Below are 18,309 nucleotides of genomic sequence, written 5' to 3' on the forward strand. Positions count from 1 at the left end.
TGACAGGCAGGAAGGTCTTCCTTGAGTTTATATCCACATTCCTGCCTTATGCCCAGGGTACACCTGCTCTGTGATGGACAGGCCAGCAGTTGGACATCTATCAGATATACTTGGGCTGAAAGCTTTTAACTCAAACAGCAACAGTCTGCTGGCTTTACCACGTATTCCAAAGTCATTGTAAAGGATGGTGTTGTAACATCTGTTTCTTGTTTGCCTTGTCTCCTCTTCCCCTTCACCCTTTCTCCCACAAGAAACTCATGTATTGCAAAGCATTCAAGCAGGAAAGTGAATTTCGTGGTGGACAATGTTTTAGGCATTGAATTTAGAAGTACAGACTGCTGGTTTTCCTCAGCTTTTGTCATACATGCAATACTGAAAAGGCAGCAGAGGCAAAAAAACCCCCAAATTCCAAAAACCACTCCACCTAGGAAAAAAAAAGCTAGAACAACTGACCACACATCATAATTTTGGATTTGTCGTATTTATAAATCCTGCAGGTATAATCCTACCTTTGAAGCCCTGGAGATCTAGATAAGGTATTGAAAATACTTCAGCTTCCTCTTTCACCTTGTGATAGTGGAGACCAGGTATGAAAGTTCAGAGGAGACAGCAGCAGAACATTAAATGTTTTGAAAAACCTATCTTTTCTTCTTAAAATTTTGCTTTGCTGGAAAACTGCCTTGGCTGATTTAACAGTAACATTAGAGATCCAAATTTACTAATTTTTAGTGTGTTCAGAAATACAAGAGTAACTTTGCAGGGTGAACAAAATCTATGTTTATTACCAGTTTCTGTAAATAACTGGTTAACCTGAATAATGCAACTAGGACTAGGGGTAACCTGTGGTCTTGCAGGGCATAGTCTTCATTGCTAACAGACCCGAGTCATCTGCCTGAGTTCTACTTTGGAGGCTTCAGTTCCCAAAATAATTTCCTGTAAATCCACCCATGAAAATACCTCATTTTGGGTCTCAAAATTTCCCAAATTACCTTATGTCAACAGTAACAAACTATTTAATGTTTCTGCACCAATGGAATAGACTAACAAGAAGTAGAAACTGTAACCCCAACTTCACAACTTGTGTGTCAAAACTTTTATGCAGTGATCATTTTATTACTATTTCTCCTATATTAAAGAGACTGGACAGATGTTTTACACATGTTCAAAAAAGGCTGTGGTTTAAGCAAAGCTGTCTGCTGTTATTTTAAGCTACCAAAAACATTGTACTTCAGCCAGTAAATCTTATGATATGTTCCATGTACCAACTGGACTGTCAGAAAAGGAAAACAAGTCTTTTATTTTCCATGGTCATTCTCACATGCTGATGTTACACACATCTTTTTTAAAAGACACAAGCCCTTCCAAGCTCCATTTTTTACTACTGCCTCACATTTCCCTTTAGAGAGGATGATGCATTCTGTAAAACCATCTTTAAAGCAAGAAGTCAGCACAGCGATTTCTCCCAAATCCTTTCTTTTGATAAATCTTGGAATTCCTTTGGTACTTGGGAACTAAATTTGCCATTGGCCTGGTTGGTAAGAAAAAGATGGTATTTGTACTGTTGGGTTTAAACTGATGGAAGACTTAAACAAAATCAAAATGCAAAACACAAGCTAGGAATTTCCATATTAAATACAGAAACAATACAGACAAAAGTAGGTCTACATGGCAGTTCACTGGTCTGTTTACTGTATTGGACAACATTTCAGCTCTAACTCAGACTTATCTCTCTGACAAAATATGTTTTGTTTTTCCAAACACTACATGTAAGAATGTGGGGCATACTCTTCCAAGTATCTTGTAAGTACACAAATCATAATAACTCAGAGAACGTTAGGAAAAAGAAATGCAGACAACTATACAGCTTTAGCACATCCCAGAAAAACAATACAGTATAACAATAACAAACTATGCATTTCTACCTAACTAGGACAGTAGTTTTACTTAAACAGGATGCCTGTGTGTGATTAAATGATATTCATGCAGGGCTCTTGCACCTGGTGACTACTGGAAAATCAACAGTCTTCCTACTTCCCTTTGATGGCCTTTCCTAACACCAGTTCAAAAAAAAACAAAACAAGTTCCATGATCTTTTCAGAATGCTGCGTCAGTTGTATTGACAATTTTAAGTGAATAAATGTATGGTGCAAATTTGTCTATGAATTCTGCACCTGGAACTAGGCCCTAGGAAGTCAGCATCACCGAGCATAATCCAGTAATGCTATAATGTAAAAGCACAAATCATCATCCTTTAACACCAACACTGAAGTGCTCTATACCATTAGCACAAGGAGGGAGATGCTGCTGATAGTTTATGGAAACTTTACTTTTTGTATTCCATCAGCAATACTTGGGCCATAAAGATGCCTTTTCTGGCAGTAGTATCCTTGAAAGAGTATCATCCATCAGGTGTACCAAAACAACAAATCGGGGAAGGTTAATAAAAATTATTTAGAATGTTTGAATCCTGTCTGGGACTGGCAAATCATTGTTGATAAAAGAGAAAATTAAGTAGAGATTTCCAATCTTTCTGTTTATGTTCAGCTTAGAGCACTGGCAATTTTCCCTTGTCAAGAAAAAGGACAGAAATACTAACGGCAAATTCTGCTTTGCACGGCAAAATTGCTCTCTGTGCTTAGAACACAGATAAGATTACTAAGCTTGGTATCCAAGCTTGGTTAAAGATCAGATGTCATCAAACTACTCAGTACTATTCCACTTTCTCTGAAATGCAAGATGAACTGCAATGAAGTGTTTTTACACCTTAAAAAGTCCTTTTTCCTTTAAAAAAATGTATTTCCGCATTTTCATAAGACATCTTTCGTTGACATTCTGCAAACAACACTATCCAATAAGGTGCTGATTTTTTCTTCTTGCGGAGTAACTTTGTATATCTGCAGAAAAAAAAGAACAAGAAAAACAGAAAAGCTGTATAAGGAAGGAAAAAATTATCGCATAGCTTCTAAAAATATATACATACATGAAAAAATTTTCCCCTCTCTGCTATTCTTACATTGTAATTTTCTATCTTGTTGTGACTGCAAGACAAAATTGGGACTGAGGAACCAAGCAAATTCTGAAACTGCAAGACTAAGGAAATCAAGAAACTGAATGAGAGCAGCACTTTTGGCTCCACATGTTAAATGCTATGATTTGTCCAATTTTATTCATGTCTCCTATCATTACTTTGATGGACACGATCAAGATGATTTAAGTTACTTGAATTTTATCATGTAGAACACACATGCTCCAAGATACCTATCTAGCATATGGTAATCTGTTAAGAGCACATATGCCCTAAAACAGCTCCTAACGGCTAATCAGCATGTTTTTATTTTAGCCACCCATACTGGGGTATTTATTTGCCTAAGATTATGAAACTGTTCAGGACTGAAATTTTTAATTAAACGGATATTTGACCGAGAAAACAGGAAGCAAAAGTGCCTGAATGGTAGGCAGCAATCTGGAATTGGTTTTTATGACAATGTTAATAATTTGAAGACTTAAATCTTTGTGATGTTGGGGTGTGACAACTAGAACTTGTTTCAACTAAAAAAATTTAAGAAATAACTAATCAAGGTTCACTGGAAACTAAAGAAATACAGATCCTAAGTTAAAGAAATACAGATCCTAAGTGCTAAAGAAATACAGATCCTAAGTTAATTATGTCCACTGATATTTAATCAGACTATTAAATAAACTATCCCTTTTCTCTACACCAGTCTTCTCTTTTGGTTACACACCTTTTTAACTCTGGCAGTGTCTGTTAGCTGGGGGAGTTCATCTAGAGAAACCTGTTGGCCTTCCACCTGAGATGCTATATCTTCCAGCTTTACAGTTTTGTAGCTGTCCAGCAGAACAATGAGTACTGCTGTGTCACTGTCTGAAATGCCAAAATTTTTAAATGCATCTGAAATCTGAGAAAAGATAAAAAACATAAAAATATTATGAGTCACTTTCTTGCTACATATAAGCAATCTTTTTAGTTACTGGGTCAAACACACCAAGAGTATAACTTGACAAATGTTTTACATTAATGCAATTCTGACAAGCTACAAACAATAACAGCATATTAGTGCTATTAAAAATAACAGTAACTTCTATTACTCTGAATTTTAGTTTGGCCGTGTGGATCTTAGTAAGCTCTGGCAAAAAAAGAAATTTATTCAGTAAATCTTACATTGTTGTTTGGTGAAAGGTTGAAAATAATTTCTGCATAGAGAGTTCTGGTCTTCATTTTATCTATCTCTTGTAGATGTACTGCTTTGTTGGCTGCCACGAGAATTTGAAAAGGATCTACAATCTGTAAAATACGACAGAAACCATTACACAGAAATGTAACATACCGTTTATGAAAATCTGAAAACTCCTGACCACTTAATTTTGATTGCCTAAGTCTGCAGTCATAGAAGTGAACAAAATAGTATCCTCCTCATTATTTCAGTAATTCTTGCTCTTCCGAAGTCAATGTGTTTATTTCCTGCATGAGGTAATACTTGTCATAAAAATAAAGATTACCCTCTCTCAATCAGGTTACTGAAATCTTCTGAAAAAAAGAATCACATTAATGAATCTTCTGTCAATAAATTGCCAATTACTTTCCCCCCCTTCCCTAACTACTGCTTTACTAATTCTAACAAAAAACCCCTAGATTCTGAAACTAGTTATGGGTTTAAATGAGAAAAAAGGGTCCAAATAGTACACAGTTGACAGCATGAAGCAAGTAGCATTACATTTTACACATGAAGTAGATTTAAATAGCTCTACCAAGTAGGATGTGAAATTAATCAAGGCCATTGATTTAGTAGGATGTGAAATTAATTGTTTTGGCCAATCCTGCCATGGCTCTTTGTTTTACACAGACGAACCCTGACGCTGTAAGACACAATAATGAAATCAAAGAAGGGTGTTTGAGCAGAGCGCGGAGGAAATGTAACGCAAATAAAGTCGTGTGACAGCGACTACAAGCACAGGTCACTTTTCCCTGAGCTCCCACGGGGATTTCCACGCAAACAGGACGGCACAAAGGCTCACTCACCATCGCAGGGTTTATCAGTGCTCCTTCGATGGATCCTTCCATGGCTTTTTTCCGTAGAGCAGCGGCATTTTTCACGTGTCGGAAGAGAAGCAGCGTGACGTTGTAGTTAGGGAACAGCTCCAGCTGGTGCGTCCGCTCCATCCTGGGGACACGGAGAGGCGCCCGCTTGTCCCGCCGAAAACACGGCTCTACCAACACCCAGGCATTCCGACCGGGGGGTTTCCGCTCTTCCCTCAGGGAACCCCCACGCGTGCGGGCCACAGGCGGCCGCACCCCCCGCGCCCCTTCCCACCCGGCAGCGGCCTCGGACGGGACGCGCCGGCTCCTCCCGCCGTCCCTCCCCGGAAGGGCGGCCTTTCCCGGCCGGCGCGGCGGCGGCATGGAGCGCTACGAGGCCTACGGCTTCTCCGGGGCCATGAGCGGCGCCTTCCTGCTGTCCTGCCTGCTCTTCGCGGCCATCAGCCGCCGCCAGCGCGAGCCCTACATGGACGAGGTGTTCCACGTCCCGCAGGCGCAGGCCTATTGCCACGGCCGCTTCCTGCAGGTCAGGATCCTTACAGCATCCCTGCAGCAGCAGCGTAGCTGTCGCTCGGGTCGAGGGTGTCTGAACGCAGGGACTCACCTGCCGTCCTTGTTGCCCGAACGCTCGTTTTGTCCCTTGGTGGGGCAGCAGCGCCAGGGCACACAGCGTTCAAAACCTTCAGTGTAATAATGCCAGAGGTCCGCTGAACAGCCGGGCTGACAGAGCGGGCCGTGGCGGGGGTGGTGTGCCCGAACCATCGCGTGTCTCTGGCCCCTTTTCTGGGAGCTGCTCCGTAACCCTCTCTGTCTCTCTATGTCTGTCTCTCTCACTGTCTCTCGGCCGTGCAGTGGGACCCCATGATCACCACGCTGCCCGGCCTGTACCTGGTCTCGGTGGGAGTAGTGAAGCCCGCGGCGTGGCTCCTCGGATGGACCGGGAGCGTGGTGTGCTCTGTGGGAATGCTCAGGTTTATCAACCTCCTCTTCAGCGCTGGGAACTTCTATTTACTGTATTTGCTTCTGTTCAAAATCCATCAGAAGAATAAGGTATGGTCAAAGTAAAATAGTTGTATGCAGTCGTACAAGCAACTTCAATGGCTTAGTATATGTCCCTTTCACTACATACTACATATGTGAGCTGCCCTCAGTTTTATATAAGTACTGCCACCAGTTTGGCCGAGGAGGCCCATTCCTTTTCTCTAAATTTTTTTTTAATTTCTGTTTTTCTCGCTCAAGGTGCAATCCTCTAAAAATTTACTCTTGCACATAACTATAAGGAGTCCTATTGAAAGAAAAGGTAGTTAGTATGCATACAGACTTACTATCCAAATGTCTGAATGCTCATCTAGTTGGAATTGCTTAAGACTCTTCATAAACCTTCAACTGCAGAATCCTGCAGCCCTGTGGGCTGTGTTTAAACTAAGACCAGTTCTTTAAAACGATACTAGGCTTGATGTCAGTATTTAGAAATGGAGAATAATTCAAGTTGCAAAAAACTGGAGAATGATTGAGGATGGAATGGACCTTAGGAAGGCCACCCTCTATCCCAGCGCAGGCCAGTCTTGAGATCAATTAGCTTGCTCAGGACTGGAGCCTGGAAAATTCTACATGGATGACTGCACAACCTCTCTGGGCAATCTGCTTCGTGACTGACCAGCCTCACGGTGAAAAAGATTGTCCATAATTCCAGTCTGAACCTCTCATTTCACTTTATTCCTGTTGCTTCTTGTCCTCTCACTGTGTACCACTTCGAGAGCCTGGCTCTCTTTACCTGATGACATCCTAGGTGTATTGGTAGGCTGCTGTTTGGTCCCCCCAGGCCATCTGTTTTCCAGACTGAACAAGGCCAGCTCCCTCAGCCTCTCCTGTCAGGGCAGGTTCTTCAGCCCCAAGCTGTCTTGGTGGCTCTCTGCCATTACAGTTTACTAGGACTTTTTTTATCAGGGCACAAAATTGGACGTGGTATTCTAGGTGCAGCCTAACAAGTAGAGTAAAGAGGGATAATAACTTCTCTTGATCTACTCTTGTTAATGAAGTCCAGGAGACTGTTGCTCTTCCTTAGTGCCAGGACATGCTGCCACCTCATGTTCACCTCGCTACCTGTGAAGACCCTCAGGTACCTTTCCACAGAGCAGCAGCCCCTCATTGTGGGGATTTCTTCCTTTTCTGCTGCAGGCATTTGGATTTGTCCTTGTTGAATTTTGTAATATTTTTGTTGCCCCATTCCCCCAGCCTGTCTAGGTCAATCTGGTACCTCTGCTCTTTAGCAAAATGCTTAGTCCCACCCAAGTGGGACCCAATAGTGTCAACTACAGACTTGATGACAGTGTACACTTGCTGCCTTCTAGTCATAGACATTAAACAGGACAGGTCCCAGTATAGATGCTGTGATACTCTGATTGTTACTGTCCTTTGGGTACAGTGGGACAGTTATTACCTGTCTAGCTGTCCACACATCCAGACCATAACAGTTCAACTTGGATACAAAAATACTGTATATTTAAGGTTCTGGAGAATACACCACTGCAGTAGGTAAATTGTTTCAGTGGTTAACGGTCTATTCAAAAATCTTTAACTTTAGGAAAGTTATTTAGTGTTTGACTTTTAACCTTAAAAACACTTTTTTCTATAAAGAAAATTTCTTTTGATGTATTTTCTTACAGGAGCCTCTTCATGTTTAAGCACATCCACTCTACAGAATTGGATCAGATCCAATAAATTGTTTCCATTTTCAGAACACTTAATTTTGTACTTGGAAGTGGAAATATAAATGTAAAAAAAGGTTTTATAACAGTAGGCTAAGCCTTGGGAAATGTAATGGTATTTTTGACACTTCTTTGAGCTCAACATTTTGTCTATTCCTCTTTTCTGTAAGGTGGTAAGTCGCTGTCTCACCCCACGCTACATCATTCAGAGACATCATGCAAAATTTTTTAATGTTGTGATTTATGTTGCATCATGTTGTGAGTGGGATAATTAGGAGGAGTTTTTAACTGTATGGTCTTCTATCTTTTTTAAAGTTTCTTTTCTAACGCATGAATTATAATGAGGATAAACAATAAAAGCTTCACTGAAGATTAGAAACTTGGAGCTGGCCACTCATGGACTGGGTTCAAAAGAGGTGATAGTAGAGGCATAGAACGGTGCTGTCTCACAGATAAGCAGAATCTGATGATGAGATTGCAGGGGCATAAAACATTGATTTTATTTCCTTTTGCCCATTAGTGTAGCTCTTTCATCCTAGGTATGGGACCAATTATGCTCCCGCCATGATTTTAATGCCACAAATATGTGCACACCTGACATACGAAAGAAGTTGGTGTATTTTTGTTGCCATGTTTTTAACTCACCTGCAGTAATGTTCTGTACTTTCACTTGGATTTTAACATTGTGTAGTCCAATACTATGTTAACATAGCAAGAGGTTAACAAAACAGTATTTGTGCAGTAATGGAACCAAAGAGCATAGGAGATATTATATTGTGTTAACAGAATTTTCAAGAATGATACAAATTTTCTTCTAATTTGTTATTTTGCTTTGTTGGACATTGGCTAACCGCATTTTTCTGCTTCTTCTCTAGGCTGTGTCTGGCTTCCAGAGAATCTTATCTACATTAATTCTTGCAATGTTTCCCACCCTTTACTTTTTTACATTCCTTTATTATACGGATCCAGGTTCAGTATTTTTTATTCTCTTTGCCTATTTAATGTGCCTTTATGGTAACCATAAAACATCAGCTCTCCTGGGATTTTGTGGCTTCATGTTTCGTCAGACGAATATTGTGTGGACAGTCTTTTGTGCTGGAAATGTTGTGGCAGAAAAGCTAAATGAAGCCTGGAAGACTGAATTACAGAAGAAGAAAGATGAAAAGATTTCTTCCAAGAAAGGATCATTTTCAGATTTGACCAGAATATTGCAGTTTCTTATTAAGTATCTCATATCACCTAAAAACTTAGTTACACTTACTGCTTTAACTTGGCCATACATCATATTAGTAACTGTCTTCTTTGGTTTTGTTATCATCAATGGTGGAATAGTTGTTGGTGACAGAAGTAGCCATGAAGCCTGTTTGCACTTTCCTCAGCTGTTTTATTTTCTGTCCTTCACAGTTTTTTTTTCATTCCCTCATTTATTGACCCCTACTAAAATCAGGAAATTCCTTCTGTCATTGCGAAAGCACCCTGTACAGTACAGCTTAATCACCATCATCTCCTTATTCCTGATCTGGAAATTTACCTATGTTCATAAGTATTTACTAGCAGATAACAGACATTACACATTTTATGTCTGGAGAAAAGTGTTCCAAAGACATGAGCTTGTAAAATATGTATTAGTTCCATTCTATATATTTGCTGGCTGGACTTTTACTGATACACTAAAATCAAAATCAGTATTCTGGATCTTGATGTATTTTGTGTGTTTATTAGCAGTCACAGTTCCTCAAAAATTGTTAGAATTTCGTTACTTTATTTTGCCATTCTTAATATATAGGCTCAATATTCCATTTCCATCTATGTATAGACAACTTCTGGAGCTGGCTTTTTATGTTGTAGTAAATGCTGTAACTTTTTATCTTTTTCTAAACAGAACATTCCGGTGGGAAAACAATGATGAAATACAGAGGTTTATGTGGTAACTTTTTTTTTTTTTGATACTTTTATAGGTAGGAAAACCCAGTTCTGTTTCGGGACTGGACTCTGGAATGAAACAGTATGTTTTGCATCATGCAAGGGCTAGTTTTCCCATCTGGAATTGGGGAAGTAAGCTCTTTGCTTATATTCTTGCAGCTGAATGCGAGATCTGATATGTTATAATGTGAAGATATTCTATGCATTGAATTTATGAGAATTAACAAATTCAATATGAGGAAAAGTGCGAGAACACCTTTCTGTAATAGATGTAAAATGAGGGAGATGTTTACAATCATTTTTCATTATAATAAAATATTATATAACATGCCCTTGAAGATATGACAGTTTGTAAGTATGTTTCAGAGGTTGCCTTTTGAAAAAGGGATTTCAATCATTATGTTTATTTATCCGTGTGCGTATTTATTCTTTGGATCAGGCCACGTCCTTTTAGGTTTCCTAATGGTCAAGGTATGAACCACTACTAAACTGCAATGTTTTCAAAACCTCCTACATCCCAGTGAATTTTCATTACTTTTTTGTCAGTAAATTTAGTTTTGCAAACAGAATGTAGGCTCTTAAATCATTGGAACATTTTGAACATTTTATTTCAAACTGATATTTATAAAACACAGCGGAGGCTGTGTGCATGTACCTTCTTTGGGGAATAAATGTTAGTGTACAACAAAAGGTAAATTGCAGTTGGTAATGTGGCCTATTAGAAGTAGAGTCATTTACATATGTCAGACGAGTGGTTCCACAGTGGATTACAGCCCAGTGAATACCCTCTTAAATAATCAGGCTCCTATGTCCTATGGTTGTGTACTCAAAAGTTTGTACTGAAATTGGCTCTGAGTGAACTCCCAAGTTGAGCCGAGTGTTTCAAAGATCTTTGATGTGTAATCTTCAAGAAATACTAATGACATTACTGAATTATTCTTTTAAATGTTTTCCATATTTATACATATCTAATGGGACTTGGGTGTCTATATTTTGTTTTACAAAGGTAAAATACTATGTGTGTGTATATATATATATTTAAAAGCATCTAATGTGCATTATCATCAGAATAAATGAAGACTGTAATGGTTCCTGTCAGTAAATGACTTTATTAAGACTCAAAAATATTTGATTACTAAAATATGTGGCAGGGGAGGGTGGTGTCCAAAACTTCAGGTACTGTGTAGCCTTATTAAATTCATTATTGTCCTGTAATGAAAATACTGCAGCCAAATCTATGCAAACATACCAGATTATTGCCGCTCAAGTCACTCTGAAATGGGATTGTTTCTCAGAAGGTCAGTACAGGGGAGTTACAGACTTGGGTCGGTACTGTTATTCTTTTCTTTTACAATATGCAGATCAATGTCCTGGCTCAATTCCTTCCCTGTACTAACACTATGATGAATGTAGTGAACTCAGATTATCCTGTCCAATGTCTTTGCAACCCTGTTTCTCATAAGGAAACCCTGAAGTCACTCTTCAATGAGTAGTTGTGTTTGTATTGAATTTGTTTGCCAGCTTACTGTTTGCTTCTTGCCAGCCTGATAATTTGTTGCCAATGTGTGTACCGTAGTGCCATTTTCACTCATTCCCTGTTTGCTTAATGAAGTTGAAGGGACAAGAGAAACCTGAAATGAGTTGCTTTTCAAGAATCCAGTACGGTTCTTGCAGTGTCCAGGATGTGTTCTTGTGATTTTAGTATGATGGATTGGGAGGGGAAATCTTGTGTGCCTTCTGCTTCCAATTTTGTTTCTGTATGCCATAGAAAAAAAAATCCTAAATAAGGTAAAGAGCATTTGCCTCAAAAGTATAACTTCATTTGTGCCCTGAAATACTACTACTGAGTTGGAATGGTAACATAGGAAGTCATGGGGGTCTGGCTAGCATTCTGAATTGTATTCTAGATCCAGGGTTTTTTTCTTGCTTTATGTAGAGGAGCAGGTGTTCATTGCCTTGACAAAAAAAATTTTCTTGCAAAAATTCCTGTGCATATAGGTATTTTTTCCAGGATATCTGTTGCTACTGTTTTCTGAATGCCTTTGCTCATTAACACTGGTAAGAGATTGTTCACACTTCCTACTTTTGACAGAGATAGCAGCTGTGTTTCAGGTGAAAAGAACTGGGTTTAAATATTTACAGTTTTAAAGTATTTCTTTTGTAGAGAAAAGTGAATGCAAAAAGTCCACCAAAATGTAGAGCACAATACCTTTCTAATGAGTTCCACATCACAAGACATTAGAAAAATTACATGCAGAGAGATGTCTGTGACCTGTTGGGGCTTTTTAACCAATATCAGAAGATTAGGTAATATTTTATCCTGGGATTTATTACTATACTTAATTTAGAAGTACAATTATTCTTAATGTATTTTGCTAATTTAAAAGCAGGCTGAGTTGATATAAGTTTAATTAAAGAGGAATGTCCATGAATTACTAAAGTATGAAAGGAGAATGTAGAGTAAAACTATGTTCTCAGAGTGTTTACAGGTAATATTCAGTGTTAGCTGATTCAGTCCAGAAATCAAGATGGTTATATCATGATTACTCATAAAGAAAGGTCCAAATTCCATGAGTATCTCCTAGGACTGACAAATAGCAGTAGCACTGTTTAAATCCATTAAAAAATGGATTTTAGTATTTTGCTCCTGATTGTAAATTATTAGCTGTTTTCCTTAAAGACAGACAGAAAGGACTCTGTTTATCCTGGTTTAAGTTGCCAAGGTCTTCTAGATTCAATAGAACCATAATTGCTTACTTTAGGTAATTCCTCAGCAGGTGTCATTTGGCAATGAAATGTATTACGACAGCATTAAAATGATCATTTCTTGTAAATTTTATTAGTCAGTTATCCATTTAGAATAAAAGCACACTAATTTGTTAAAATATCCAAGGTAAAAACAAATCGCATAGCAAACATTTCCATAATGGCTGCTTAAAAATAAAGGCTCAGGTTCAGTTTTTCTCAGAGAGAAAGAAGACTATTTTTCAATAACTGTGGGAATAATAAGAATAGCTGAACCGTCACAGCATGGCTGAATTCTTTTAAGGTAGAGGAAAAAAAGACAAATAATTGGACAATTTTTTCCTTTAGTTAAAAATACGTTATTATTCAGGAAGATAGGAAGTTTGATAATAGTTTATGCTGTGAACTGTATTTTCTGCTATTGGTGAGCATTCTGTATTTCATTCCTTTTAAGTTCTTTGACAACACATGTTTGTGTTCAAAATTAGCAGGAATTTTATACCATAAGCAATGCTGAAAGATTTTTTAATCTGTTAATTTTCTAGAGAGTTGATAGATGGATTACTTCTGTTAAAAAGTAGGGGAAGAGTATTTAATAATCTCTGAGGACAGTTGGGTTTTGTCCTGTTAATACAGCTCTGAAGGGTTTTGTTTTTCACAAGGTGGCAGTCCTGTGCTGTCTTGTTGAGGTGACCAACTGCTTAGTGCAACGCTGCTTGAAATCGTAACTTCAGAGTTTCCAGCAACACTCTTTCTGAGAATTAGAAAACTTCAAGTTCTCTCATGGCTGGTTGCTTGTTTTAGTAGCTGGTTTAGCTATAATTTCCTTGGGTTTTTTAAATATATATTGTATGTTAAATTTTAGTAGAAGAACAAATTTTTCTCATCTTTAAATTGTCTTATTTTGACATTTTTTTCTGTTTGTTAAACTTTCATGTCTGGTCTGAGAGAGCAAAATGAAACTTGAAAGCTTACTGTTGAAAAGGTGTCATTGTTTTAAACAGTGTAGTTCCTTAGAAAGTTAGCAGATTTCCTTTTGCTGTTTTATAATTAAATTTCACAACATTCTTACTTTCTTCACATATTCGTTCTATTTATTGCTGTCTAAAAAGAAAAAAATGGAGGACAAATTGAGAAAAGCAAAGTAATTATGCTTTTGACACTGACATATGGTGATTTTCTGAAATATTCATTCTTCTTAGTTGGATGATGCACATATGAAATATAAATGCTCAAGTGTGTGTTGGCCCTGTCGTAGTCGACATACTGCATTTTAAATGCATCATCTAGTTCTGTGTAATGAAAAATTGTAAAGCGCAATCTGTGAAAATTACTGCTTCCAGTTATCTCAAACTCTTTGTCTATATTCACCATCCTAATTTTTTTCCTAAAAAACTTTGCTTTCCTTGCTAATCCCTTCTTATATAGGACATACTTTTTACTTTCAATCCAGTGACATCTGTATGTCAGCTGAAGCATGTTTTATAGAAAAACATCCTTCTTAAAGTATGTTTTAGGTGGATGCAGATAATTGGCTTTGCTAACAAACATCATTTAGCAAACAAAAGTAATCTCTCCATGAGACAGAAATGCTACTCTACATAGCCACGTGTAGCTAAAATGCCCTTAATTTGCCAGTTTTTGTGCTTAATCTCAGAATATGCTCAGGACCTCAAGCAGTTCCTTCAGCTTCAGGGGTAATTGGGATACAAGGAACAGGAAACGAGGAAAAAGATTTGTACAAATCATTGTCATTGCAGTGCTGCCATAGCTAGGAGTGTGCAAGGCTACCAGGAGCAGAAATGAGTGGATACTTTGGGGGGTTAGAGGGCGCTACTGTATTTGGCAGTGCACTGTGGCTTGCTAAAGTATGTGGTGATAGAGGAGAGTTGCTTGTCATACATGAGTGGGATTGTCTTCTCCATCTGGAAGGAGAAGCTTCTTGTTGCTCAAGCTGGGAGACGATCACTAGGAGATGGACCTTGCTGAAATTTGAAAGCTAACTGACTTTTTGAAAGGTGTTTTAGCACTTTACTGTGCATCTGTAAATAAAAACTGTTCTTGCTATGTTCAGGAAATGTGAGCTTACTTGAAATAGAGCTATGTGTCACAAATAGGGAAGGGGTTGCTTTCATTTTCATGAAATCATAGAATCATTAAAGCTGGAAAAAAATCCTAGGACTACTGAGTCCAACTGTCAACCCAGTTCCACCTTGTTCACCACTAAACCATATCCCCAGCTGTCACATTCATGTACTTTTTGAACACCTGGAGGGATGGTGATTCCACCACTTCCCTGGGCAGCCTGTTCCAATGCCTGGCCACCCTTTCTGTGAAGAAATTTTTTCTAATATCCGGTCTAAACCTCCCCTGGTGTGACTTCAGGCTATTTCCTCTGGTCCTGTCACTGGTTACCTGGGAGAAGAGACCAACCCTGATCTGTCTACAACCCTTCAGAGAGACCACTTTCAGAGACCACTTCAGATCTATAAGTTTAATATATGTAAATCATGCATTTTCCTGCATTCCCATCAAATCCCAAACTAAGCATTGCCTGGCTTATTTTCAGATTGTCAATTGCCCAGATACTCCAGTGGTTTTGTAAAGCAACAATAGATGTATCTTAAAAAATAAACATTGTTAAAGCAGTGTTTCCCATGGGCTTTATATCCTGGTTTTAAGTAGATGTAAATGAATATCCTATGCATTTAATTCGAATTGGTTTGAACTCCTATTAATAATAGCAGTGTATGCCTTTTCAAAGATGTAATTGCAAAAGTTTGTGTCCTTAGCTACCTTCACATCTTCTGCAATGAGATTACATTTCCACATTTTTTTATCAACCCTCCTAAAGTATTGTCGTAGAAACAATCTTGTGAAAATGCAATGAAAAATGAATGGTTATGGTGATTATCGCTGCTGAGGGTCTAATTTTAGGGCACTTCTTCAGACCTTCAAATTTAATACACGTAAATCATGCTGCGTTTTCCTGTGTTCCCATCAGATCTCAAACAAAGCATTGGCTGGCTGAATTGAAATTTAAATGACAAGATTCAGAAGAACAAAGGAGACGAAGTTGGAACATCACCAAATTCAGCAATAGCGCTTCACCCTCTGGGTCAATGCTGATCAAATGCCACCACATGTTAGTGAGTGGGAGTAAGCACAGCGTAACCACAGTCCTGGGGAAGGGCAGCAAGGGTGTTTTGTACCTCGTGTTCTCTGCGTTGCATGTAGGACTCCTTACTAGCTGCTCTGTGCATTCCTTCCTTCTCATTACTGAGAGGATTATTTTACATTAGTAGCCCATTGAGATAGTTGTAAAAGTGGGAATTCATCTGCCAGACTTCTAGTATGATCTACTTGCTACTGCACAGCCTGTTCAGGCATGGGACTCGTGAGCTGGGGAAGCCTCTCATCCAAGATTCAGGCCAGAATGACCCGTGTTTGAGCTGATTTTCCTAGCAACCACTCTGCTAGCTACATTTGGAAAGTTTTGGCCCAATCCATTGTGTTAACTTGCTTTAAAGTCTCAAAAAGTCCTCTAGCTCCCAGGGAAATAACCAGGAGCATGTCAAAGAAAAAGGAATTTATTTGCTGTCTATAATAAAGAGTTGTATGTATCCTTACTAAGACTATATTGGGGCACATTTGGTACAATAACAGTGAGTTTTGTTCCCTGAATTATTACTAGGATGGAATTGTCTGTCATCTTTTCTGAAACTGGGAAGAAGAATAGTTTTCTCAAAACCAAAAGGAAATTAGGTGGTTGATAGTTTTTTTAAGAATTAAGAAGAAATTCTATTTGGGATTTTGGAAACATCTGTTGTCTGAGAGAAGCTTTAAGTTTGCCTTCAAGAAAGATAATAGTAATTTCCCTCCTCCCTTCTGTACTGGTCATAAAATACACACTGCTTAAATTTTGAGGGGTGGAGGAGGAAGTAGCATTACAATGGCCTGATCTGGCTGTTTGCCTGATGGGAAGCCACAAAACTTATCTAAGAATTTCCGCTGAGGATGGGAATAGTTTCCACATTATGTAAGTGAATTCTGTAGAGTTTAATATTTTAAAGCTGAAAGGGAGCACATCTTCTGAAAACGCACTCTATTTAAAGCCATAAAGTAGTGATGAATTTGCCATTTCATTGGACAAACTTTTGCAGAGATTAATTACTTCTACTCCTAGAAAACTTTTCTCTCTAGTTATGAGCTTTTTGCTACATCTGTGCAAAGACAGTTTTCCCCATTTTCCTCTTCTGTGTGTGCACTTACACACCATTTAAGATGCTATATGCAGATCACAACACAACAGCCTCTTAACCTGCTGACCTACAGAGCTCTAGATTGGCTTTTTCTGGCTTTATTTTCAGCATATGAAAAAGTACGATTGTTATAATTGAAGACTGCACAACACTTGTGAGCTCTTCTTTTTTTGTATGAAAGAAGTATCATCTGCCTAGACCTGTGCACCCTTTCCTGTTTAGCCAAAACAAACTCTGTGGCAACCTTGTGTGTATGGATGCCCTTACTTTGAAGAGCATCCTGGCTACTTTGTATGTGAAGCATTAATTTTTTGACTTCTAAAGTCAAGCTAATGGAAAAGTCAGTCCATAATAAATATAATAACAATTCCCATAACAACTATTTTCATCTTTGTCAGTGAAGTGGCTAGAGATATACTACAAGACAGTTTGTAGCAGTAAACACGGAGAAGCAAGCAGAGTTAGGGCATGTGAAGTTTCAGTTTGGCTGAGTAGTTGATGATTTAGCTGTTTTCTGTAGAGGTCCTTGAATTTAAATGCTTATGGTGGTAAATTTAGTTGATTGACTATTGTCTTGGTCTGTAAATCCAGGGATAACTAAAATAGCTTGCTGTTGTATTGAGAGGTTGGTTGTGTTTGCCTTGAGATTTCATAGTGAGGTTTGAGCACAAGAAATTTCCTTCTCTGTCTGGTTAGAAATAAAGGTATTCAGACTATGAGAATTGGCTGGCTCTGGGAGGAGGCCTGCTTTTTTTATCCTCAGACTGCCAAAACCAAATTGCAGTTGCCCTGATGGGGCTCTATGTATGCTCTAATACATGGAATTGTTCCACTTGAGAGCTAGAGGGCCTTAGGCATTGTTTTAAAAAAACTATCAGATCATCTAACTTTGCAAGAAGCTTTTGATTTCAAAAACCAAATCACCACCACCAATTGGTGGGCTCATTCCTCTTGCACTTCCAAATCCTAGATTTATAAGTAAGACTTCGTTGTGAATAGAGTCTTTCTGGAAAACAAATGTCAATCCTACTAGCAATTAAGGCTTCTGTAAATCTTAGTGTACAATTATAGCAAAGATCAGTTAAAGTTGTTTGTGACTGAATCTGAGTCAAAGATGTTAAACACCTGCAAAGATTCTACCTTGCTATTTAAGTCACTCACAGTAGAATACGTGATGCTCTTGAATTTTCTTGCCCATCAATTTGTCAGATAATAAGCAAGCAAGAAAAGCCTTTAAAGGAAGTTCTAACATCTTGATAGACTGCAGTTACTTGGCAAAAAAACTAGCATGTCAAAATCAGCTTGTAGTCTCTTTAGTAAAGAGCTTTAAAAGATTTATGGTGGATTTTTTGCTGTGATGGATCCTTTATCATGATAAATGTTCTTCAGCCCTTTGTGTGTTTGCTTTCACAATGTAAGATCCTATTCCCTGAACTTGGCTTTATTGGCTCTTAGATAAAAAATTGGTTTGGAGGACTTTTTTAAGTTAAAGAAGTGTATGCATTAACGTTAAGTCATAAGTAGTACTTGGACCAAATGGATCTATAGTTTGCAGTCAAAATGCAAGCAATGGTATGTATTGACAAAATACATTCAATACTTTATTTTCTCTAGC

General features: G+C 38.3%; 2 protein-coding genes across 3 annotated transcripts; one reads left to right on the plus strand and one right to left on the minus strand.

The window, feature by feature from the left end:
- Positions 1-2,512: 2,512 nt before the first annotated feature.
- On the minus strand, positions 2,513-5,334 carry TPRKB (TP53RK binding protein). 2 transcript variants are annotated; one of them, XM_027679283.1, is made up of 4 exons: positions 5,039-5,331; positions 4,181-4,303; positions 3,744-3,917; positions 2,513-2,894 (listed from the first exon to the last, which is right to left on the minus strand). In XM_027679283.1, the coding sequence occupies exons 1-4, from the start codon at positions 5,177-5,179 to the stop codon at positions 2,808-2,810; spliced, it is 525 nt and encodes a 174-aa protein (XP_027535084.1). In that variant the 5' UTR covers positions 5,180-5,331; the 3' UTR covers positions 2,513-2,807. The 2 variants fall into 2 exon arrangements, with proteins under 2 accessions (XP_027535084.1, XP_027535086.1); XM_027679285.1 differs by lacking the exon at positions 2,513-2,894 and adding an exon at positions 3,010-3,090 and having other exon boundaries at positions 5,039-5,334.
- A 24-nt stretch (positions 5,335-5,358) lies between these two features.
- LOC113965617 (putative Dol-P-Glc:Glc(2)Man(9)GlcNAc(2)-PP-Dol alpha-1,2-glucosyltransferase) lies at positions 5,359-10,812 on the plus strand. Its single transcript, XM_027679282.1, has 3 exons — positions 5,359-5,582; positions 5,909-6,106; positions 8,640-10,812. Exons 1-3 carry the CDS (start codon positions 5,418-5,420, stop codon positions 9,693-9,695), a joined length of 1,419 nt encoding a protein of 472 aa, XP_027535083.1. The 5' UTR covers positions 5,359-5,417; the 3' UTR covers positions 9,696-10,812.
- The last annotated feature ends 7,497 nt before the right edge of the window (positions 10,813-18,309 follow it).

The sequence above is a fragment of the Neopelma chrysocephalum genome, unplaced genomic scaffold (genome assembly GCF_003984885.1).
Source record: "Neopelma chrysocephalum unplaced genomic scaffold, ASM398488v2 Primary Assembly neopelma1_45, whole genome shotgun sequence".
NCBI classification, from domain to species: domain Eukaryota; kingdom Metazoa; phylum Chordata; class Aves; order Passeriformes; family Pipridae; genus Neopelma; species Neopelma chrysocephalum.